The following is a 24985-nucleotide window of genomic DNA, read 5'->3' as shown; positions in this document are numbered from 1 at the left end:
TCAAACTGAGCTGCTCTTCAAGCATATATACAGTGTTTGACGGAGACTAACGCACTGCTTTGGTGTTTTTCACCCCTGCCAGACAAACAGAACTGAGTGAAATTTACTACAGCTATCTTCACCATACACAGATAAATGCACTTGATTAGCTTTACTCCCTATTAAAGCGTCAGGTTGAATAACTATGAGACCGCAAAAATAAGAGTGTGCGCGCAAGACAGGCAGAGGACAGTGGAAAGCAGACTGTAAACTGAATTAGCCGAGCCAAATGTGACATCCTGCAGAAAGCAGCACTGTAAATACAACAGTTAAGGACAATCGTGTTATCTTACCACCAATAAACTTCAGCAGAGGAGCGCGTCTGAGCAGAGCTGGCCAACTATGTCACTAAGCCATGTCTCTACCAATAAAAAAAAAATTAAAAAAAAGAATCCCCTGTACTGGTTTAAAAAAATAAAATAAAAAATCTTGTTATCTAGACTGGAGAAGCATTCACCTGACTGGGAGGACTGGTGAGCGCTGTTGGCAGCGCTGGCAGACTACTGAAACGCTTTCCGCTAATACTCCCATTGTTCCCACCCACTCTGGCACAGCTCCCCTCCCAGCTTTGAACGCATCAAAAACTCACGGATTAAAAAGAAGAAGAAGAAGAAAAAAATAGCAAAACAGTAAAGCGGCTGTCAGCCGTAGGAGTTACCTTAGCAAGTCAAACACCAGTGAGGACCGAGACGGCATGCCTCCTCATCCTCCCTCCGTGCGGAGACTCCCATTCCTCCTTCTGCGGGTTTCACTTGCAACTTTACATCTAACCTGACACTGTGCGTCCTTTACTCGGTCCGGGAGATTATTTACAAGGCTACCCGCATGCACCCATCTTCACCGAAAAGTGCTCAGTTCAACTATCCCGTCTTGCTTGTCATCCTCCACCAACTTACAGCCACCATGGTTATATTTTGCCAGTTAACTTCCACCGTCGAGCCCAGTTATGTCTTCGGAGGCTTCTTCTAATAGGTTTAAGTCATTTCACGTGGTTTGTTTGCTGGCTGGAGTAGTGCTGTTTTTAATTTACACACGTACAAATTAAACAGCACGGACAGACAAAGGGGAAAATAAGCCGCTGTGTGCCAATACAATAAAGCGGTTCAGGATTGGACGAAAATTACAACAACTTGCCACTAACCCTTTTCTCCAGGAAATACGTCACGTTTAGAGCGAGCGGCTTATAGTGTGCGCTTGATGTGTATCGTCGCAGTCTCCTATAGGGACGGGGCCAGCTGTTGTGTAGCTCGCCTAAAGTTACGCTAATCCCTTTTTTCATTTGACAATAGCAGGATAAATAATAACATTCGTATCATCGTATTATTTTTACTTTTATGATGAACTAGTTAAAAGTCTAAATAAATATAAGAATGGTTAAAGTAACAACTAAAGAAATTGGATGACTGTGTCAAAATTATGCCTGTTTCAAGCTGCAACGCTGATTAGTTTATCCTCACAGGAGGAATTCCGGGACATGACTGTATACAAAACACGCATCCATGCTTTAAGGCTGGCTTGATTTGTACACCTGTGTGTGACTGCCATCTCCTGGATATGAACTGAACTTACAAAAAAACCGAACAAAACAGCACTGGAACCAGTAGAGGGGGCTATAACACAAAGCTCCCCGTTTGAGTCTGACTCGCATGGTTACGTCTACCCCGTTACAGCCTGGTATAAGTGAAAGCCAGCCCGCTTTCAGCAGCTCCAGCGTTATAACACGGACCAAAGTTATCCCGGAATAAGGACAGCACGCATGTGCCGTCAACCCGGATGTAGATATCTTAGTGCGCGTCTATTCCCCGTTTCTCCAAGTTATTACAACATTTGCTGTGAGAAATATTTACAGATCTTAACCCCAGCTGGACAAACCTTTGCCAAACCGGGTTAACCATTCGTGACATGTATCGGGCTACGTGGATGTCACATGAGAGTGACAGCTCCACAGTGGTCTCATTTCGGAGCGCTGCATTTTTGATTTAAGGTGAGAGAAACTACAGTGAGTTGGTATAACCTACACTTTTACTGCATGAGTAATGCATTTAAAATCCAGCGTGTGTCGGCGTGCCTGAAGTTGGCCTGACAGAGGCCGCCTGCTCGTTTTCGCTATCATCATCCCGTGTTGCAGAAATCCTCCTCTAACTTAGACGATGGACTTCCGCGGTAGGAGGCATGAGCGAGGCAGCAACTGGACTGACCCGGAGATTGTGGAGCTGCTCCAGCTGTGGTCCGACGAGTCGGTGCAGATTGAACTGGAGAGTTCACTGCGCAACCAGCGCGTGTTTGACCGTATCGCCCACATTTTGCGTGAAAAGGGCATCTACCGCACAGGAGACCAGTGCAGGGAGAAGATTAAAAAGATGAAGCTGGAGTACCGCCGCATCAAGGACAACCACAAAATGAGGTCTTGGAAGTTTTATGATGTGATGGACAGAGTGCTGGCGAATCGGCCGGCTATTACTTACTCCTCCCTAGGCGGAGCTGTCATAGCTCAACAGGTTTTCCAGACCTCTGGGGCACCTGAGGCATACCTGCAAGGAGTGCCAGCGGGCTCTTTTGGTCCTGCTTCCTCCGGTGGGTTTCTCTTTGGCCAGCCCCCAAAAGCTGGAGATCCGCTGGATATCAAATGTGAAGATGTGGAGGAGAGCATGCTGAACTCCGGAGAGGCACCACCTGAGATGTACTATGGTTCTGGAGATGATCAGGAAACTGATGGGCAGTCTCTACTGGAGCCAGAAGACACCCTGAGCCGAGCCGAGAGCACACTTAATACAAGAATTTCACCTTCAGGTTGTCAGCCGAGAACTATCATTATTATTATTATTATTATTATTATTATTATTAGTTAGAATCAGCATATGTTTATAAAATTGATAGCAGGCTAAAATCTTATTTCTCTTCTTTACATTCTCAGGTTTTAGTGACCTGAACATGACTGGCTCTGCTACAGCCACCACCTTGGCTGCTGGTGGTCCCGTGTCACACGACACATCCGACGAGCCCAGAAAGGAGGGTTCTCGTCAACAGACCTCAGTGAGACAGAGGAAGCGGCGCCGGGGTGGTAAAACATCATGGTGCCATGGGGGCGGTAGATGCGGTGGTCAGGAGAGACTGGATAAAGCCCTAGCCAGCTTCCTGAACTGGCAGCAGTCTGCAGAGGAACGTCTCCTCTCACTGGAGGAGGCGCGGCTGGAGAGAGAGCTACAGGCGGAGGAGCGCAGGGAGCAGCGGGAGGAGAGGAGGGCAGAACAAGAGCGTCAGCATGAGCTCCACCTGTTCAGCATGCTCACGGGGGTGTTGCTCGCTGTCAGAGAGGGTACGCAAACCACAACACAAAGCGACCCCGCCACCTCACCCTTAGCTCGTTTTTCAGCTTCGCTGATAACAACGCCTGCCCCCTCTGCTCCTTCATCTTCATCCCAGCCACCTCCAGAGGCTCCCACGACAGAGTCTGTTTTTAATCAGGAGACAAAAAAGTCACAGCTCAGATCTGTCAAGGCCTGCAAAATGTCTCAGAATGCTTTGGAAACACTGAGGGGTGAGGAAGGTCCCGGCAATAGCATCTACCTGTCTGAGCGTGGTAATAGCATCCGACTCCATGAAGGTATCCTCCAGGAGGGCTACATCCAATATGGAATGGACCGGCACCATGATACAGACAACCCTGATGTAAGGGAGCACAATGTTGTAAACACCAGTCACAGATGCTTAAGCATTTATTAAAAGCTCCTTCTTTTTCCAGGGTATTATCAACATGGGGACCAGTGAGAACAAACTTTGTTATGATCTTCTTCATAAGCGGGTAAGATAAATATTAGATTCAATGCAGTCTATAATGATATGTGTATAGCCATTTACTTGTTATTACTTATTATTATGAATTATTCTGCCTGCTCTTTGACAAAAAAAATCCCATTTCCTTTTCTGCTACAGCTGACCAAGCCTGACATGCTGCACATCAACCCATCCTTGTTGCAGTATTCAGACTGGAGGGGGCACGCTTTGTAAGACACTTAAATGCACATTTATTTTTAATCTTTTCTTAATGAGGATCACATTTGTTATGTGACTCATGGTGAAGTTACATTTTTAACAACAACCTTTCACTGTGCACATTAACCCCATGACCTTTCCGTCTCGCTCTTTCTCAGCCTCAGGGTGGCAGTTGCAAAATTCCTGACTCGCTACTGTTGTTCTCCAAACCCATTAAAAGCTGACAACGTGGGTATTGCTTTTATTATTGAAATAGTATGCACTGTAAGTAATATATGAAATGTGTTTAAGACGGCAGCCACAGCCAGTTGAATATGTAAAAACCTTAGTGCGTTAAGGGAATCATATTAATAACAAAGGTAAAACTGGAACACCTTTTTATTAATCACTCACCTTGCAGTAAGCACAATCCTGAGGACTTTATACTCTTTCCTGCACAATGCCACGGAGCTATATTGCACAACTCCTATATAATGACTCCATAAATGTTATTGACCCTTAAGATAATAATATTTGACACACAGTATACAGGATAAAGGGTAGAAGATGTAATAAATCCCCAGGTTGTGTAAATAAAGTCCTCATCTTGTGACTCATAGCGATGTCCAGCAAATAACATAATTACTGACAAATAAGCCTTTATTCCACTTTTATACTAATGCTCTGGATTATAGCCTCTCATTTTTATCAAAAATGAAGGATATTGAGCTGAATGCTTTATTTCACTAATGATCAAAAAATGTCAAACACTACAATTGAACTGACAGCAGTTCTGGGTTCACCAACTTAATTTGCACAGGAATGAATAGCAGGTTTAGTAGGTGGATTAATTTAAAGCACATTTATCAGGACTCGTGCCATAATTGGGTCTTTCATAACACAGTGGATGCCTGTGTTTGTCCAGGTTGTGGTGATGAATGGCTGTGGTTCCCTCTTCTCATGTATTGCTGCAGTAATTTGTGATCCTAAAGGTAGGTTCAGATATGCTTTGACGTACAATTCATTTAATGCATCCATATCTGTACCGTATGAATAAAAATGAGTGCGCGGTAGAGAGGAAGTCGAGTCCGCGTTCCTCTTTTGCTTGTTTAACAGATAATTGGAAGGATTACGCAGACTTATTTTAAAGAAAACACCCAGCCACATAAATTGCGCATTCTGTTTACCTCTGCTGGCGAAGCTTCATTTTAAGCAGCGCAGTAAATTGTTTTGCTCAGTCACAACGTTAAAAAAAAAACATGAGCCTCAGAGTCAGCTGGTATTTACCTATTTACTGCCTACCTGAATCACTAAGGCAGAGTGAGTCAGTCATTAGTGGGATGTTTTTGAAATCAGCAGATGCTTTTCGTTGGTGATTTTGGTTCCATGTTAGCAAAGGCAATGACCAGTAACAACTCAAAATAGTACCAGATATGGCTCAGTTAGCATTTGCTGTGCAGTATATACACCCATGAAAATACAATATGATACAGATTATATGTGCACATTTAGTTATTTGTATACTAAAATGAAAAGTGAGATAATAAAAAAGTGCATATTTTAACCTGTTTTGTGTGTTTTGCATCCCGTAGATGCCATCCTTATTCCGACTCCTTTCTACGGCGTCATCACTGAAGATCTTCATCTGTATAGCGATGTAAAACTCTTCCATGTTCCCCTTGATTGTGAGGTAGGAAGGCACAACCCGAGTTACTTGCAGCATTTTGCATTTGAAATGGATGTTTTTGTGCACACTGGAATGTAATGGCCCCTATTCAGCTGGGCTGCTTTTTCTTTTGTTTTTAAAGGCTGATGGCAAAGATAACCGACCCTTCCGCCTCACTGTACGGAAACTAGAAGAAGGTCTGCAAAGAGCTAAGGAAGAGGTAACGTGTGAAGGCATGCTGGTTTGAAACAGTAACATTTAAATGTTAAAAGAAAGACAAAATTACTCGAGCAAAATTCTCAGCGTAGATAAACACCTTGGATGCTTTGTTCTTCTCAGAGACTTTTTTTTTTCAGTTTATCTGTAAAGACTGTGAAGGTACAGTGTAGCAGTTCCTGTTTACTTCCAGTTGAACCTGCCATTTCTTTAAGGGGTTGACAATTCGCGGCGTTATCCTGATGAACCCCCACAACCCTCTGGCTGAAATCTACAGCCTGAAGGAAATGATTACCTTCCTGGAGTTTGCCAAAAGGTATGTTTGCCTCACTATTATCTCACACTGCGGCCTAACGCTGTAATCCTCTTGCTCTACATTCCTGTGGTTCCTTTAAGCGCTTTGCCAAGTCACTGCATATAGTTTCTACTGTGATCTGTTTTATTTTATGACGGAGAGCTCTGTCCCGTGTGTGGAATATCAAATGTTCTTGACGGAGTTTTACGACCTCTCTTAATCACCAGCATATTGTCAAAGAGACTCCTGCAACATCTATTGTTTTCTAAATGATCTTGCCAGAGTAATTCCCTGCACAGACCCTTCCAGGCACTGAGCTGTTGTAACCATAAACCACAGTGCTTTTACAGTGACACTGGGCGTTGAAGGAACCGTTTTACATTGATGTTGCATTTTCCTTGTCTTAAATATCCATTAAGAATATAAAACCAGGCCTTATTATTGCTGCACTGAAAATATGTATATATTTATGTTATCTTCCTGTCTCCTTCCCTGCTTTAGAAATGCTCTCCATGCCATTGTAGATGAAGTGTACATGCTGACAGTGTTTGATGAATCTGTCACCTTTCAGAGTGTCCTCAGTGCAGACAGGTACTGCGTGAACCTAACCTCTGCATGATTAGTCTGTTAGACCTTGAATCATCATAACTGCTGCTGAAGACATCCACTTATCTCATAATGATGTGCCCTTATTTCAGTTTGCCCGATCCACAGAGGACGCATATAATGTGGGGAATGAGCAAGGTATGTGCTGTACAGAGGCCTGGAAGTGGAAAACTGTGAGACTTTCAATAACCGTATACATTGCTTTCACAGTTCATTATTTTTCATTGACTTTGTCATGTCCTTTCTAGGACTTTGCAATGGCAGGAATCAGAATAGGCACTTTATATACGGAGAACAGAGACCTCGTGGAGGCTTTGGCCAAATTGGGCTCTTTTCATGGTGTCTCTGGGACTACCCAGCACCAGGTTGCACAACTGCTTCAGGATAAAGGTCAGATCTGAGCTTTTTGTGTTCTTTTGCAGTCACACTGCTGTTGTAACATCAGATTTATCAGAAAAACCACTTGGAAAATAATCCTAACATGAGCACAATTTGGACAAAATTATCCAGCACGCTTTACACAAAACAAGCATTTCGTGTATAGCGGAATTTATATTCATAAATGCAAATTACTTTTGATGCAAGCATTTTAACAATTCCACTGTTCTACCTTGTGCGTTCCATGCTTTCAAGAAACACGAGCCTCCCTTTTTTGCTTTCTCTGATATGACAAGCACAGCATGGGGCCTCTGCTGCAGAAAGACTTGTAACATTTAATTTACACTTGCCGACTGTCACTTGGCATTCTCGTGTTGTAGAGTGGATCAATGAGGAATTTTTGCCTGAGAACAGACGCAGGCTGAAAGCTGCGTGCAGCTACTTGACTGGAGAGCTGCTCAGTATGGGCATCCCGTTTCTAGACAGGCCCGCGACACTGTATGTCTGGGCTGACCTTAGAAAGGTAACAAGACCGAAGTCGAATTGAAATGGCTTGCATATGAACGCAACATTCTTCTCATTCTTTTGAGATATATATTCTTTAGGTTTGATTTGTCACTTCTGTTTTGGTAGTATCTCCAAGAGTCATCATTTGAGGAGGAGCTGTCTCTTTGGAAATGTTTCCTCAGGCACAAGCTGCTGCTCAGTTGTGGCCAAGCGTTCTGCTGTTCAGTGCCCGGGTGGTTCCGCATTGTCTTTGCAGACCAACAGCACCACCTTCAGCTTGGTCAGTACCAACAACACTCGTAGTCTCTCTTGGCCAGGCTGTTTATGCCCTCTCAGCCGTTAAAAAAAAAAAGGTAAATGGCCTGTATTTGTATAGCGCTTTACTTGGTCCTAAGGACCCCAAAGCGCTTTACACTATACACAATCATCCACCCATTCACACACACATTCACACACAGCCGTTCACCTACTCTCTGTTTTAGGAAGAGCAGTGAGCCATTAACATTGGACCAGATTTGTTGGTCCAAAGAAGCAGTGAAAAACAAAACTATTGTACACCTATGTTGTTCACAGTGCAAATGGATAATGACACAAGAATACTAGAAAAGCAACCCAAGAGTCTTTCAAAGAAAAGAAGAAATGAGATTGAAAGAAATGGGATGTTCTTCAATGGCCAAGTCAGTGATCTAAAATCAGTTCCTTAATATAAAGCTGAAAGCAAAACAGCTGCAAACAAGCAGCTCTTTTCAGTGGACTCTGGTTCTAAGGTACGATTAGCTGTTATTGCATTGAGGGAGGGAGAGTAAAGGTCATATCCTTTAAATTTTACCACAAATTTCCTGCCCAAGTCCTTTGCTATCCTTGGTCTATTATGAAAAACTGAAAAAGAATAGTTAAACACATGAAAATTGCTCCTCATTCTTGCTCAACATTTATAAAAATGAGGATAAAAATCTTAATTCATTCATTTTCCTCATAGCTATTTTTGAGATAGTGTATGCAGAAAGTTCTTGGCTTGATGTTAACCTCTCCGATTCCAAAAGAAGAAGACTGAGTAGTCTGTAATGACCTAATCGGTTGATTAAAAAAAAAACAAAAAAACATCCTTTAGTTTAGCATTCTAGTACAGCGATATCTTTCAAATTATAATAGTAAAGGCTTTAATTGTTAATATTTAATTGTTTCTGTATTTTTAAATCTACCATAGTTATACTTTGTTTATATGCTATTATTTTAAAGTTTACAGCTTTCTGGATTAAATATGTAGAATGCTTTGTCACCCTGTGCTTATACTAGACAGTGATTAGCACATATTTGTGATATAATTTATTCATTCAAAGGTTTATGTTGTACTGACTTATTTTGTCACTTTGTTTTGTGGTTTTTCAGGCCTTAAGCGAATTAGAGAGGCTTTAAAAGAAACTGAAGCAAAAATGCGAGTCCCGGACAGCAAACAAACCAGTGAGGAGAGCCAAAAGCCAGTAAAAAAGGACAATGCAGGTTCAGACAATGCTGCTACTGTCAATCCAAAAACCTTACCCGAGAACAATTCATCAGATCAGCTGAAGGAGAGGGATAGCCCTGTTCCTGACACAGGCTCGCTGGCCACTGAAGACTGCCAAGCCTCTAAGCCCACAGAGAGTCTTGACACGCTGATCGGTACTCTCAGGCATCAGATCCGTTCCTCTGATTGGCTGGAGAAAAGCACTCCAGAGCTGTCTGCTGGGGAGGACCCAGAAATTTTTGATGTGTTCAAGGTCCTGCTGCAAAGAGCCAGAAAGTAAGCTTAGGATTATACAGGCACGAATGTAGCTGCCAAATTTCAAGAGGCAGTACTTAAGCATCCCTCTTGCTTCCTGTGTTTATGGTGAAAAGCTTGACACAAACACCTGACACAAGGTCAGCTCTGATGTCTGTTTTTGAGGAATGAAATAGCTGAGACCAGGTTAAAGAGAAGTAAAGAAAAAACCCGGCCTGGCATTAAGAACAGGACGGAGTACTTTTCTGTATGCGTCTTGAGGCCTTATTGTTAAGCTGAGAAGTGGATTTATTTGCTGATATTCTAAGTGGATGCCAAATAGAACAACCAAAAATCAGACGTGTCCTAACATCAAACACTACAAGTCTCTTTTCTTATGAATTGTAAATGTTTCTGATTTTCATCTTACGCGGTTTATTTTGTCAAAATGAATTGTACTTGCTGTAAAGTTAATAGTCCACAAATAAATACAGGACGTATTATTTATTTTCTTGACTGTTATTCATTTAGAGTTAGTAGCCTTTAGCTGGAGATGTGTTATTTTGTGTGCTCTTTGTTTGTTTCAGTGTGACATTATCTTTTGTTCTTTGGCATGGGTGGGCTGTGGGCTCTGTTCCGCTGCTGCAAAGGAAAGTGAAGGTGGTGAGAGTAGAGTGACGAACAGGGGGAGATATCTGATGCTGAAGACGCTATTGGCTGACAACACTTTGTAGCCCACTGTCTGTGACAGCGAGTGGGATTTCCTTAACCGTTTCGTGATGCGTAATGACCCGACGACACCCCCCACACACTTTCTACATGACAAGGGTCTGATTTGTTTATTGCAGTCGAACATAATCGCTGAACTGTTAAGGGACTTGTAGATCGAGCTTTTCGAACCTATTCAACTCTGTTTGCTTTTAGACACATAAACTTCTGCTTCCTCAAATATTGAATGGCTGTTGCTAGAGCTTTCACTTTCTCTATACAGCGATTCGGCAAGTCACAGTGGAGAATTCAAGGGGAAATTTCAGCCCTGATGGGTGGGAGTTTCCACTGCGACGGTGGAGAGTTTGATCTGTTGTGGTTGTAAGCATATTATCTCATATGTCAAATGAGTGCTGGAAGTGTTTGTACAGTAGTTTTGGCACAGCACTACTTTTACACTTTCTTCTACTTTTCGGCAAACTCAAATCAGAGTTTAACCTCACAGCTTGGTTCCTGACAGCTTTTTTCCCTTCAACAACAACAACAAAGGTAAGCCAGGGCTTTTATATTTGTAAAGCTCATTTAAATAATCTAAATGCCAAGGTTACTTTTAAGACAGATTATCCCTCTGTCGCTGAACTTCAGCACATCCTAATTACACTCTTGTTTATCCTCGCCCCTGTCTCTTTTAGCGGTGTCAAAATGAAGTTTCTTGAGCTGGATGACTCGATCGGTCGCTTCAGGTTTTCACAGTCCTGTTTGGGATTAGTGGGGTGCCTGTGTGTGTGCTATGCAGTCTGGACACCTTACTGGGTGAAGGACAGGGGACTGTGGACGGAGTGGAACGCCACTGAAAGCGACCAGACGAATCCTAAAGATGATATTGGCATCAACGGTGAGCCAAACGCTTCTCTGACACCACTCTGCAGTCAACAAATCTCGTATCTGTCTTAAGCTTTCACTCTGTGTTAGGTTAAAGGTTTGACTGACTAAAATGTGTTAGGAAAGGCAGCACATTTAATGAGACTTAAGCACATCTTTGCTGTGCTGTTTTGATAAGACTGCTTCTGCTTGCTTCAGCCTTAGGAGAATTAATTTTTCTCAAGAGAGGATCAATATCAAAAGGGAGATTTGACAAAACGCTGAGTTACAGAAGAGATTCTCTGCAGCAGTAAACAAGTTTGAGCTTGCTTCTGTCCGGGTGAATTGCATTCTTTGTTAAGGCTCAGTTCTGTACTGAATGTGCTTGCGAAATCTTTAGTGAGCTAAAACCCGGTCTTTATCATTCAAATCTCATTTCGTGTCATAAACTGACATAAACTGAGTTTATGCTCTTAACAATTAATCTAATATTGTATAAGTCCTCTGCTCTCATACACAAAGAAGGAAAGCAAATGAGAAGGGACTCAAGATAGTTGTTGTCTTTTTGCTTGACAATATATAAAAAAATAACAGTAATAATGGTGATTAGAAATGATTAATGATACAACGAAAAAATATCAGTTATGACAACAACAAAAAGTCTTTTCCTCATGCTGAAAAGAAACTCTAATGAATGAGTGATCAATATTAAGATTATTAAGAAGTACCACAAAATTATTAATTTACTAAAAAGATAAAAATATAGTAAATAGCTGTTAACTGCAATAGTTCAAAGTTGACTTAAAGAGATATATTATGCTGTGTCTGTTCTAAAATGAAAAAGAACGATACTGAATATTGAGTTTCAGGTAAGGAGATAAACATATAAAGGTTATCCCTGAACACTTGGTTTCCTGCAGTTTTCATCAGTGACATTAGCTAATGACATCATTTATACATCTGCTCCTGGCCGAAACCTTGTTTCTTCTCAGGAAATATTTATACACATTCTCGTCAAGCATCAAATCATCTGCCGGAGTAGCAGAATAATAGTCATTTGATGTACCGTACTTCATTTAAAAACCAACAGTGCTGGGAAATACAGTCATTTGGCAACAGCACAATATCATTTTTCTAGGTACTCTTTTAGCGCATCCCACATGTCTCCCCTGGGGGTATTTCTAGAAAAAAAAAGTATATAAGGCTTGTGACAAATTTGTGAAACTTGGCCAGACAGAAGAAAGTAGACATTTAAGAAACAGGGTTTTTTTTTAAAAAAAAGCCCAGAGCTAATAGGTTATTACCTTTTTCCAGTGGACTCTTCAAGTGCTGCAAAACAGCTGGTATTAAATAAATAAGGACTTAATTGAATAGTGAAGTATGGACAGTTACTCTGGTGGAGTGCCAGAATAAAAGTGTAGAGGTGGAAAACAGCATAATCCTGTTTTCCAAACATTTAATCCTAAGTGCACTCACAGATCATTCTCTAGCAAAGGCATTCGAGGATAAAATAAGGGATATATTGTGGGAAATTTGACATTGTGTAGTGTTTATCATGCTCGTAGTGGAAATGAATGTGTAAAAATGAATATAAGTGTAGTTACCCATTCTAATTTTTGTCTGTTGTTTTGTGTCCTGCAGCTCTGGAAGCAGAGAGGGTCTTTGGAGTTCTCTCCTTCCTGATGGCCGTGAGCACGGCTGCTCTGTGTCTGGTGTTTGCCCTCTGCTGGACATCCCAGACGGTGCGCTCCTACTCAAACACTCGCGCTCTCCTCATTGTACAAAAGGCGCTCTACCCCACTACCCTGCTGCTGTTCACCATGGCCCCCACAGGTGTGTAACATATATTCATTTCCTATGACATCCACATATGTAAACACGGTGTTTCTTGGATTTCTGTTATTCTGTTTCTCCATTTCCAACTACCCTCCAAATGGCCTTTTGGTTTATGTCATTCATGTCAAGCTCTCACCTACAGAAGTTGTTTCATGTACTAGTCATTTATGTACCCCGCTGGGGAGCGCACAGAGACTTTATTTTCTTTGGAATTGCAGTTCATTATCATGCAAAGTCTTTCCTAAAGCTCCAGGCATGTAATAATTGTGCTTAATACCTTTTTTCTTTTAGCGGTAATCATACTAGAGTTGACTCATTTTCGCCATCTGTCTACAGGTTTCTTCTTCCTCCTGAGCTGGTCTTTTTTCACATATCAGCACCGTGAAGAAATCCGTCAGGACTTCTCCAGTCTTGGCTCCTCCTATTGGCTGGGGGCTTTAGGTTGGACCCTGCTGCTCGTCGTGGAGCCGATCGTCTTTATCGTTGAACAGGCTGTCGTGCCAGACATTCTACCTGACTTGGAGAATGCTGTGGAGCCATGGCGGATTTCCTCTCCATCTGAGGCCGACGAACAATCTTTTAGTCAAAGTTCTCATCCTTTTAGCCCCAAAAGCAACAAGGGTGTGATGAAATATATGTCTGAATTTTGAATGGAGTTCAGAAACAATAAGGACATGAATATGAATATGACGCTAAAGGACTGTGCACTGAAAGAATCCTGAAGTCAGAAGAACTGAAGTTTCCTGCTGGGCTTACTGTGGAAGTCATTTTCTGGTTTGTTGACTGGTTCACTGGTTTGTTGATTGAAATGAAACCACAACACACTAAGGACTAATAACATACCAACTAGTGAAATACACAACTAATGATAGGTTTGTGCCTCAGCCAGGATCAGGTCCAGGTATAAAGGGCTCTGAGTTCAATCTACGTAAACAAGACATTCAGTTAGTACATTTATCTAAATAGTGCTGCTGCGATATATCTTACCTGAAGTCATTGTTATGGCCATGTGACACTTCAAATAGTAATTGTCATGTAAAAGATGATAGGTACTGATTAATGTTGACAGATTTACACATTACAAGCATTTTTGGTCTGTTACATATGTTTTTCTTTTTTTGGAGATTTAACTTGGGTTTATTTATAAACAGATGAGTAGTTCTCAGATATATTCGTGAGCCCAGACTATAATTTCAACTACAGCATTGTTTTAATGCAGAGCTCCATGAGGGCCTGAAGATCATGGCCATTCAGTACTTGTTTTCAGCCGTGTCCCTTATGCACATTTCTTTTAATAGTAGATTGCACTGTAGTTAAGGAAATTCCCACTTGCAAATTCTTTGCAATTTTTACAGTAAGAAACATTGGTGCGCATCAACAGAATTCCAACTATTGTCAGCTAGCTGTCATTTGGCAGGACGTGGGGTACATCTTTGAGTGGCTGCCAGTCCGTTGTAGGACTAACAAGAAACAATGTTCTTGAACGGTCTGCCTGCACTACCTTTCACACTGGTGGACTCTTCTCCTTTAGACTTTTGAAACACTCTCTTTTCTTTTCTTTTTTTATACCAAGTCTTTATTAATTGTGAATTTTGTTACTTTGTTGTTTTTTGTTGTTGTTGCCCATTTTGTATTTTTTTTTAATGTTATCAAAAAACAATAAAACTTCTCGGTATAACACGTATCTTGTCTTTAAGTTATTTTCAGTAAATACAAGTTTTCATTTAGTTGCAAATGATTCGATTCTGTTTTATTTACACGTAGCAGCTTACATGTTTTTTTTAAAAGTTAAATAGCAGTTGTGTGTGTGTGTATACATTCCTGTGTATACCATAGAAAAGAGCAACAAAAAAGATCTTGGCACATATCCAAACTTTTTTTGTACTGTAACTGTTCAACAAAACTTCGTCTGCCTGTGGTAGACTCTAGCTTTTATCCTGACTAAGCAACCCTCAGCAACTCACAGTTTAAAAAGCGTTGTTCCTTTTAGAAAAGTATCTGGATGTTTTTAAGGGAAGCAGAAGCTTGTGTGGTTGAGCGCTATGGTTCTTTGTTTGGACAGTTGCCCACCAGCCCGTGGGTCTTGAATGTGTAGTGAAGCAGAGTTCTTCCCTTGCAAGTCCTACATCTGCTTCCTTTTTTGAAAAACTTTCATTTCTTGCATGCAGCTGCTGGTTCTGCAGAACATTTGGGGCACCAGACAGCAAACTGCCTCCCAAGTCGTTATTTACTTTCTTTCACACCTTCCCAAGAGGAAAGGAAGCGCTCAGATGCTGGACTGCTCATGTTTATGTTCTCAACCTGCCAAAGTGGGGGAGAATTAAGTGGCTCTGGCTTTGTTAATTGGGCGTTAATCAGGTGTTGCTCTAATTAAAAGGCAGTTCCGCCCTGTTGGGCCCTGGTAATGAGTTTGTTATTAAATCCAAAGAGGATTTTTGTCTCTTTTTCAATTTACCAACAGGGTAGTGGTTAATTGCTGTGTAAATGAGGGGAATGTCCTTGAAGGTCGCGTTGCATCAGCGTGCGATCCATGAACAGAATTGTTCCAAAGAGCTTCCTCATTCTATCTTCAAATTATTTAAATTCACTACAACCTCTTGTATCCAGCTGTGCCTCTCTTGATTCAGTTGCTATTTTTGAAAGAACATTTTTTTTAAACATTATTTGTTAAAATGAGAGACTTAGTAACCCATTTTCTTTGTAAATAAAAGCACTTCTAAAATTGATTTTCTTTTAATCTCAAGTTGCTTTTATTTCCCTTCAGTAGATGCTGTCTGGGCACTTGAAAGAACACAGTCTTTCATGGCTGCCAGTGTCTCATAAACAAACCCTAGCCTTTTCACCTTCCACCACTACAAATGCTGCTCTTTTACCCTCCTGAAAGCATCAGACTAAAGGTTGCGAATGCCTTCAGAGAAAGGCAGGACAAATCAATATGGAGATAGAAAGAAAGAGATAGTGAGACAGTTAGGCACAAAGTAAGAAATGACAGATGAATAGCAGAAGATGTTACATACAGATAGACAGGTGGCCAGATAGTCACAGAAAGATTGCGGGTGTTGATTGTTGAAGGGCATCTGCTATAGAGACATCAATCAGAAGATGGCACCAAGATTGAGTGTTTCCTGCCTGTGGCTGGCAGCATGTGTACAACATAACCTGGGCTAAACCACTGCTCTTCATATCAATTAGAGTCCAATTATACAGCCATGTCCTACTAATTATGCTCCACCGCCACTATGCCAATCCTCAGCATAAAGTATGTGTTTCTCCATGCTGTGTGCCTGTGCTTGTGTTCATTGAGATAAATAAATATCGTCACAGAGTGCCAAGGCGCGCATTCTTAATCTGATTTTCAGAGCTATAAGTTTGAATTTTGCAGAGGAAGGAAAAAAACAAACAAAAAAACCCCCAAGAGAGCAAGAATCGCCAAAAACTGTTATTTTCTCTTGTACCTTTTGGTGGTGCTGGTGTAACACCTATCGTTTTGACTTTTGCAAAGAATTCTGGTGAAATGGGGGAGACACTGCTTTCATTTGATGAGTAATGTAATCACAAAAAGTCTGTGCATGTCTGCATGTGTGTGTGTGTGTTTGATTTTGATTTGCAAGGTATACAAAGTGTGATTAATATTCTCAAGCATATTTTGCAGGGTTTTGAGCCAGAATGTGCCGGACTACTTAATAAGTCAAGTTTTATTTGGCTCGATCTGGGAGCGTGGTGAATTATGAAATAAAGCTAGGACTCCATGCTTTTTGCAGTTTTATTTCTCCGTGGTTTGCATAATTCAGTCAGAACATTTGTAACTTTCCTGACAGGTTAATGCTGTTGGGTTCAAAGTGAAGACACTGAGGAAATACACAGAAAGACAAGACAGCAGGGAGAAACAGACATAAAGATCAGAGGAGGCGAGAACAAAGGGGGAGAGAGGATTTGAGATGTCACAAAATAGTTTCACACTGTCCTTGTATTCTGTGCGTGTCGTGTAGTGTCAGATTTAATGAACTTTGCACCTTTCTCTCCATCCCTCACCACCGCGCTCTTGCTATAGCTCTAAATCTGAGTTTGACCACTGCAGTGCTGTGCCCTCTACTGCATTGTCATCAGTATAAGTGGACAGTCTTTGAAAATGGAAAAGTCAGGAAATTTGATGTCTGCAGTCCTACAATCTCATAGTAAAGCAGGGAGCGAGTGGGAGTGAGAAAGAGAGAGGGTGCATGAGAGTGCACCTTGTGTCCTTCAGTTATTTTTCTCGCAGCCGCTCAGTACGTCTTGCCTGCAGAATCTGCAATGAGACATTGCTCTTTGTGACTGGACCAGACCACCTGGTTACAAGAAGACATACACAGTAGCAGAGCTTAGAAAAGGGAAAAAAGGGAGTTTCTTGATCATTCTGTGATCACTGAATTTAAGTGCAAGATGTGTGTTTGGGGTTTTCTTTTTGTATTGTCAGACTCTTTCTGCTGTCTCTGCCACCAAGTTTGCTTTTGGGTCTTTGAGTTTGGACTTGTGATGTCTGTGGGCTTACCCCTTTTGCCCAGCGGTACCCTTGTTCGTAAGTGGTGTCGCCTTGGACATTTCGGTCTAGACAATAAAGCCGTAGTCACATTCTCGTCACTCTAGTCATCCCTGGCCAGCTGTATCCTCTCTCTTCTCTTATCTCTATGTGACCAAGGAAATTAAATTACAAATATAATCACTTGGCTCCAGTTTCTTTAACAGTGTGTTTCTGCTTTGCATATAGAGTGAGCTTGCACACTCTATATGCTTGCGCACTCTATATTCTATCAGCCTCCAGGAGACGTTGTGTGAAGTTACTTACTGGCCTATTTACGATAATGGGCTCTGCTCTACTTGGGAGTCACACACCTTTTCACAATGACAATGAATGGCATGAGGTGGTAAAGGAGGTAGAGGAATGTAAGACATGGAAACCTTGTTGCTTTAATCTTTGCAAAAATTATCGTGCATAATTACAAGTCTAAAAGGCAGGCAGCGATGATAAAATAGACAAAAAAACTCACTATCTTGACACCTCATGGATTTTAATGCAGTATATGGAGCAATAACAAGAAAAATCTGTCATGAACTTTACTTTTAACCTAGCAAATAATGTGCTATTAACCCATTTAATCCAGAATTTTTCAAATTTTTCAGTGACAGTTTTTTTTATTAAATGGAAAAGTAGGTGAAAAAGTGTAAATAATGTTTCAGCTGTGAGACTCGAGTGTGGGAATTAATATATTTAAACTAGAACACTATGACAACCCCTCAAACTCAAACTCAAACTCAAAAATTTAAATTTATTTTTTAGTCCTGATATGAATACTGAGACAAAACAAGAAAAAACACAAAAAGCATTATTACATTTTAGTACTGAACATAAATATTGGTGGTGGATGGAGGATGCTGGACAAGCTTGGCATGGTGAAACACACAATAAGGGTCCACTGATAACATCTAGCAGATGCACAACTTTGAAACATTCCAAGGAATGCTGGGGACATTAATGGACCATGAGCCATACATCTACTGATGTACAAAGTTACAGTTGTAAAGCGGTTAATGGCAGTCATGGAAATAGCATGGCAACCGGATGCTGGACGCCAGAGATGAAGGGAGCTGTCAAGCTTGAGAAGGAGTCCTATCGAGACTGAATAGCTTGAGGGAATTGGGAAGTAGCTGACAAATACAGAATGCAAATCTGACAATAACTGAAGCAAAACTTGTGTGGGAAGAGTTTGGTGAGGCCATGGAGTGGCCCTTAGTTGGCTTTAAGGTGATTCTACCAAACTATATAGCAACACAGGAAGGCATGTCTTCCAATTTCAGGGACATCACACTCCTCAGCTTGTTCAATAAGGTCTACGCGAGGGTGCTGGAGAGGTTTGTTATTTGAACCTTGGGTTCAGGAGCAAATGTGTGGACACATCTTAGTCACAGAACACTGGATGAACTCTATATCTTATCAACAATATTTGAGAGTGTTTGAGAGTTTTCTCAAACAGTCTACATGTAACTTGTGGATTTAAAGCAAAGAATTTGAACATGTCTCCTGGGGTGTCCAGGGCAGTGCTTCAGGTGGATGAAGTTTCAGGAAGGGTGTTGGTGTATCCAGTGCTCATAAGCCCCCATTAACCATGTACAAGTTTGGTTCACATTGCTGACTATAAGTCAGACTTGGTTGCTGGACTCAGTCAGAACTGCCTTTTGTCATCTTTTCTGTTCATGGTTTTTATGGACAGATTTTCTAGGTGCAGGTTGCAGGTGCAGAAGGTTCAGCAGTTTCAGGATTTCACCTCTGCTTTTTGCAGACGATGTACTTCTGCTTGCTTCGCTGACCAAAGACTTCTAGCTTGCACTAAGGTGTTTTGCAGCTGAGTGTGAAGTGGCTGGGATGGAAATTAATACCTTCAAGTGTGAGACCACAGTTCTCTGGTAGAAAAGGGTGGAGTGCCCCACTCCAGGTTGCGAACAAGCTGTTGTCTCAAGTGGAGGAATTTAAGTATCTCGGGGGCTACCTGCAGCTTTTGTGGTTGGTCCCTATGGTAGTGAGAGGCTTTTGGCACTTCATCACTTACAGTGGAGAGGGATGGGGGAGAAGGTGTGGGGAGGGGGACGTCAATGTCACTGATAATGTTGTTCCTGTCATGATCTTTTCACACGAATTTGGCATATGCATTCAACAGCCTGGTTGGCAAATAGCCTGTCTCCCCTTCATACTCCATATTTGACCCAACACTATCACAATCGCTGTCCTTGGTGATTGTGATAGTAAGAAAAAGAATGATCAGTCTGTTTAAGTGTGTGTAGGGTGTGCTACATTATCCTGCCGGCCACTAATGATAGCCAATAAGATGTTTAGTCATTCTACAACCACACAGAACAAAGTCAAACATGATGTGCACAAAAACAAATGGTCCCATCTTTATGTAACGTGCTCTAATAAACTTTTGCTTTGGGGGCTTTGATGGAGACTTTTTCTCATCGTTCAGACGGCGAACAAACAACTCTGGTCGTGGGAGAATTTATGCTAAACATATGACACTGCATATATTTCACGGAGACACTTTATTATTTCAATATTTGCTTAAAATGCATCAGTGCATAATTCAGAAACATCTTTACGACTTTTTAACTGCTTAAGTGTTTTTCTGGGTCACTATTGTTGATAACCTGTTTAGCCATTCTGTGACCACACTGAACGAAGATGAATCACTGTAACTATAAACATCAGTACTAGATTTGATGTGAACCAAAACAAATGCCCCTATCTTTATGTTAACATACTTTAATAAAGTTTTGTTTGGTGGCTTTGATGGAGATATTTTCCTTTCGTGGCACTGTCAGGGAATAAACATTTATTATTTCAATATTTGCTTAAAAGGTGTTGATGCATAATTCAGAAACAATTTTTAAAACTTTCCAAGTGCTGAGGTTTTTTGGGGGTCGCTATTGTGACCGATGGGATTAGTGTCTGCTTGTCAGTTTTCTGCCCACCCAACATTTTTGCTAGGATAAAAATACCTGGTTTGCCATAAAAATTTTAGACAGTCAAAGCCCACAGATTCCTTACATTAGTGATGCCCTGACTTGCTCTCTAGAGAGAGCATGTGGAAGTTTTCACACTTGTAGATCTGAGTATCTCATCAGCTACACATTTGAACACATATTCCACAGACATGGATCATTTCTCTCCATATCTGCATACTGGAACTATTACACAGCATGGCTTCATAGTGGCAGAGTGTCCAGACTTTTCACCAGTTAAAAACATTTGGTGCATCATGACACAAAAAACATGACAAAGATGACCCAGGACTGTTGAACAGCTAAAATCGTCAGACAACAATGTGACGATATTTCCTCTCCCAAACGCCACACGAATGGTCTCCTCAGTTCCCAGGTGCTTGCACATAAAAGAAGATGAGAGAGTGGTAAACATAGCCCTGTCCCAGCTATTCTGAGATGTGTTTCTGGCATCAAAATTATAATTATTTTTAAATAAAATGGTACATTTTCTCAGTTTAACTGTTTTATATGAAACGTTTAACATAAGAAATATGAATATTATTGCATTCTATTGTTATTTACATTTTACACAGAGCCCCAGCATTTTTCAAAATGGGGCTGTGTACAGTATGTTTCACCATAATAGATGTGCTATCATTACGAAACACTCCACCTATCAGTGATGAGGATTATTCATAAGCATCTAAATTGTCGGTTTTTAATCTCCGCAAGTTAAGCATGACGTTAATGTTGAAGCTATTTATGAATGAGGGAGTAACTTCTGAGACAGCATTGTTCATTAAATCATTCAGTCATCATCCTGCATTATTTCCTGGTGGCAGCTGCCACCGTGTAGATGGCCTCTTCTTCAGCTCAAATCTGTTCTGCACACGTTAGATGATCTGACTAAATAAACAGTCACAATCGCTCTCTGTCCCTGCCTATCCCGCAGGTCTTTCACAGAAAAGGGACAAAATGAAAATCTGTGTATATTACAATGATGTGCATCCCAGAGGAGTCAAAAGGGAACGCACGTTAAGGAAAAGTGAGGGGAAAATGAATAGAAGAATTGCATTTTTATCATCCTTATTATGAGGAGCCTTCCAGAGGTCTGCCTTGCTTCTTTCTGTTATTCCCTATTCACTTAGGAATTTATTTGCTTATGCAGAGATTGTTATACTTGCTTGTACCTGCCAGGCCAGCAAATGAAAAACTGTATCAATACCTTCTACAAGGTCCCAAAACAGTTGCTGAGCAGGTGGATGGTCTGTTTATTTGTGATCTTTATGTATTCAGTGCAAGTTACTCTCCCCCGCAACTACAGGGACCACATGTTTGTCAGTCCCTACCTGAGGCATCTCTGTGTTCTGCTACAGTGAAATGCCATATGCCCCCAAGTTGGGCTTAACTGCTCATTTTTCCCCACTCAGTCTAGTCCAATCCACAGACTACATATGAGTCTTTGAAAAGAGATAGGACTTTCTAAACTATTGTTCTCAAACAATTACTCTATATGTCTGTTCCTGTGCTTATAAAGCCCATAGCTGTCATCATCCTTGCCACTAGCAGGTTGCCTTGAGAGACTGGACTGGTGAAATAATGGCTCCCCACTGGATCATGTGAATCATTCTGATGACTGTTTGATAAATGTTCCACCACCCAGGCTCTGGCTCGAATAGTAATTTCTCTCTCCAAGTGGACTGGCTGCCAAATGACAACAGCCTCCATACACATGCCCCCACCTAACCACAGCATCTTTAACAGCCCCTCCCTTCAACTCCTATAATTACTGTACTCTATAAGTCAGGTTTAAGACCAGTCACTCTAAATCAGCCCTGAATCAGCGTGTGTTACTGTGTCCATTGTTCCCTTGTCTGAGCTCTGCCAGAGCTGGTGCAGAAAAGGGCATGGCTGTCCTGGCATTTTCTATAATGGACTTTTTAGTTAAAAGACGGGGAAATAATAAGCAGATCTACGTGTGGGAAAAGACCTCTTTGTGTTTGGTTGGAAGTTAAGACCAGGGACAGCTGGGGGTTAGAGTTGACAGACAACAGCGCTGCTCTTTTCACACAGCTTGACACATAATGGGACCAATTTTTCTCTCTACATCTCTCCCTAGTGGCCATGATTTGCTCATTACATTGATGTAGGGGGACTGAGGGAGGGAGGTAGTGAGGAAGAGAAACAGGGAGAATGACCAGGAAAGAGAGAAATGGTGTGAAATTTAGAAGCGGAGAATTCACCACTACTCTCATTTCTTTTAAAAAGTGTCTGGATGTAACCCACTTATGAAGGTGTTTAACAATTTGCCAAGAAATCCTCCCTTTGAGGATGCAGAACGTTTGAAATCTTGAGGAGTTGTTTGCGAGATACTATCCTTCAGCTGACAGACCTTCTGTGTAAACCAGCACCAGACAGTTTGGGAAAAGAGAACTAATGCATGGTTAAACAAGACAAATTCAGTGAGTAGATATTTATGTGACTGGAGGTCCCCTGGCATCAGCAGCACTGCTCTTCAATCAGGGAAATCTACATTTAATTAACAAAGAATTAAAGAGCATTGTTATTCTGATTAAAGGCACTGGTCTTGATTTTCCACTCGTCTCTACTCCTCCTGAATCTGGCTTAGGGTTTCTTTTGATTTTCTGCAAGTGGATCAACATCCATTTGGATTGTCTACTCAGGTCTCACTTTTCAGATTGCTATACTATATTCACACTGCAATCTCTGCATATTATTGACCCCTCTCTCTATCCAATATTGGGTTGGTAATAGGATTAGCTTCCCCCCCTTTGAAAAATGGTTCTTAAATGTGACTCTCAATTGTTTCAGCTTAAGTTCTTCTTCACATTGTTTTTACTTACCAGAACAAAAGAGACGAATGGAACTGGTCCAAAACCAAAATAACTGCAGTGCCTCAGGGTACTGCAAGACTTGGAATGAACTAATATGGTCCCAAGACTAGACTATCCAATAAAATGAATATTTGGAAAGCAGGACATGGAAGATATTGGGGTGTCAGGCTGTCAGCAGCTTGTGGGGGATGTTATTTGTAGAAGCTGTGATGTTGTTGTGTTTCTCTGCTCTCTGTTAAAGCTCCAGTAGTCGGGATGAGCCAACAACAAATGCAGGCGAGCAATATGAGGTCACATGAGGCCTTGAGGGAGATCATTCAGATGGCTGTCACTCTGTGATTGCAAGCACGTTAACCTGTGGAACAGAGGGAAGGGTGGGTGGTAATTAATCACCTCATTGGAATAATAACACATTTGATTATTAACAAAACCTGAAAAGAGAGGGCCAAGCAGAGGAAAACAAGACATTGAGTGGGAGAGACAGCGGAGATGAACGAGGGGGAATATGAGTAGTGGGGAAAAGGGTTTGTTCTGGCAGGTAGCTTTGACGAATAGCTCCGTACTGAAGTCTACCTCTTTGAGTATTAATCTACCCAATCATGTCTCCGGATGAGGAATGGAAAAAATGGACAGTAGGAGGTGACTTACTGAGAATCGGCTTGAAGAAGTTGTTGAACGTGCTTTGAAATTTCAGATAAGAATTTGCATACTAAACGCTTAATATTCCATAACACAGTGGGAATATGGGAGTGAAATGCCCCCTTTACCTCGATGCAATCACAAAGATGCACACATTCTTCATGACATTTTGAAATATCATGCAGTAATTTTGGTTTAGTCTATTCAAATGTGGACATTGCTGACATTTTATTCCCAGTGAGGAAAGTAGGCTACCAGTGCTTCTGCGGAATTCATCTATTGTCCATCTTTGCTATTGACACTTTTCTTTAAGCTGCTATGTGGCTTGGGCTGTCAGGGGATCTTTTTTGGACTTTTGGCTTATATAGTTCTCCTGGAAGGTTTGATCTCTTTCCCCCTTTCCTTGTCACAGCATGCAATCAGCCCTAAGCCCTTTTGTGTTCTCCATTCTGAGCTAAGCCTGTTATCCTGTGCAGCTCCTTTACACAAGATCACTACTATATCCCCTTTCTCTGTCTTTCACCCAGTACACGTTCCCTCTTGTTCTTTTGTCCGTCTAGTTCTCTGTGTGTTCTTGTGCTTTGTACACATAGATCCATAAGTAATGATTCTGATTCTGATCATTCTGAAGTTTCTCAGGATGGATTAGTAGGAAGTACTTTATATTTATTTGAACTGTTCTTCGGCATAATCCCCCAAACACCAGAGCAAACTCACAAACAGACCCACAGCAGCCCCTCCCACCCATCTTCCCCCACCACCTCCCCTTCTCTCAAATATAGAGTATATAGCGGCCCAGCCATATTTCTGCTCACCCCTCCCTCAGCACACACCTGCTTTATGGTCATTCAACTGCACACACACACACACACACACACACACACACACACACACACACACACACACACACACACACACACACACACACACACACACACACACACACGCTGTTGTTGCATTCTGGAAAAAATGAAAAAAAACAAACAAACAAACACCCCCACCAACTGCAAGGTGTCAGTTCAGTGGTGCATTGCAAACTCCTGTATGTCCTCCTAAACTGCAGCCTCTATGTCTCCCAGGGTTTGCTCCTCACATTCATAACACTCTGCTCCATGCCAGGTGGCTGTCTCCACAAGTCCTCTTTCCCATAAATCAGA

At 41.5% G+C, this 24985-nt stretch overlaps 2 protein-coding genes across 8 annotated transcripts in view; one reads left to right on the top strand and one right to left on the bottom strand.

The window, feature by feature from the left end:
• The window catches only part of furinb (furin (paired basic amino acid cleaving enzyme) b), a 96458-nt gene extending 95261 nt beyond the window's left edge, over positions 1-1197 (bottom strand). The window contains exon 1 of one of the 2 annotated variants that reach the window (XM_004563421.5): positions 698-1197. The gene's annotated coding sequence lies outside the window, so the exon portion shown is untranslated. Of the gene's footprint in view, positions 1-332; positions 542-697 lie in introns of those variants that run through there. The other variant, XM_004563422.3, reaches the window with a different exon arrangement.
• A 487-nt stretch (positions 1198-1684) lies between these two features.
• accs (1-aminocyclopropane-1-carboxylate synthase homolog (Arabidopsis)(non-functional)) lies at positions 1685-14506 on the top strand. Of its 6 annotated transcripts, XM_076885634.1 has the most exons (19): positions 1691-2829; positions 2954-3708; positions 3782-3841; positions 3973-4043; positions 4191-4260; positions 4937-5003; positions 5604-5701; positions 5820-5897; positions 6109-6209; positions 6690-6779; positions 6887-6932; positions 7043-7184; positions 7553-7695; positions 7806-7959; positions 9069-10506; positions 10616-10674; positions 10818-11020; positions 12628-12819; positions 13159-14506. In XM_076885634.1, exons 1-15 carry the CDS (start codon positions 2190-2192, stop codon positions 9461-9463), a joined length of 2910 nt encoding a protein of 969 aa, XP_076741749.1. In that variant the 5' UTR covers positions 1691-2189; the 3' UTR covers positions 9464-10506; positions 10616-10674; positions 10818-11020; positions 12628-12819; positions 13159-14506. The 6 variants fall into 6 exon arrangements, with proteins under 6 accessions (XP_004563477.3, XP_076741749.1, XP_076741748.1 ...); XM_076885633.1 differs by having other exon boundaries at positions 10616-11020; XM_076885632.1 differs by having other exon boundaries at positions 9069-10674.
• The last annotated feature ends 10479 nt before the right edge of the window (positions 14507-24985 follow it).

This window comes from Maylandia zebra, linkage group LG7, assembly GCF_041146795.1.
Source record: "Maylandia zebra isolate NMK-2024a linkage group LG7, Mzebra_GT3a, whole genome shotgun sequence".
Taxonomy (NCBI): Eukaryota; Metazoa; Chordata; class Actinopteri; order Cichliformes; family Cichlidae; genus Maylandia; species Maylandia zebra.
The sequence above is the reverse complement of the archived record's forward strand: the minus strand, read 5'-3'. Positions and strand labels throughout refer to the sequence as shown.

Coding starts and splice junctions, on each gene's coding strand:
- accs (XM_076885634.1), top strand. CDS start 2,190: ATGGACTTCCGCGGTAGGAGGCATGAGCGAGGCAGCAACTGGACTGAC. Junction 6,210..6,689: donor TTCCTGGAGTTTGCCAAAAG/GTATGTTTGCCT, acceptor TCCCTGCTTTAG/AAATGCTCTCCATGCCATTG. Junction 6,933..7,042: donor TAATGTGGGGAATGAGCAAG/GTATGTGCTGTA, acceptor TGTCCTTTCTAG/GACTTTGCAATGGCAGGAAT.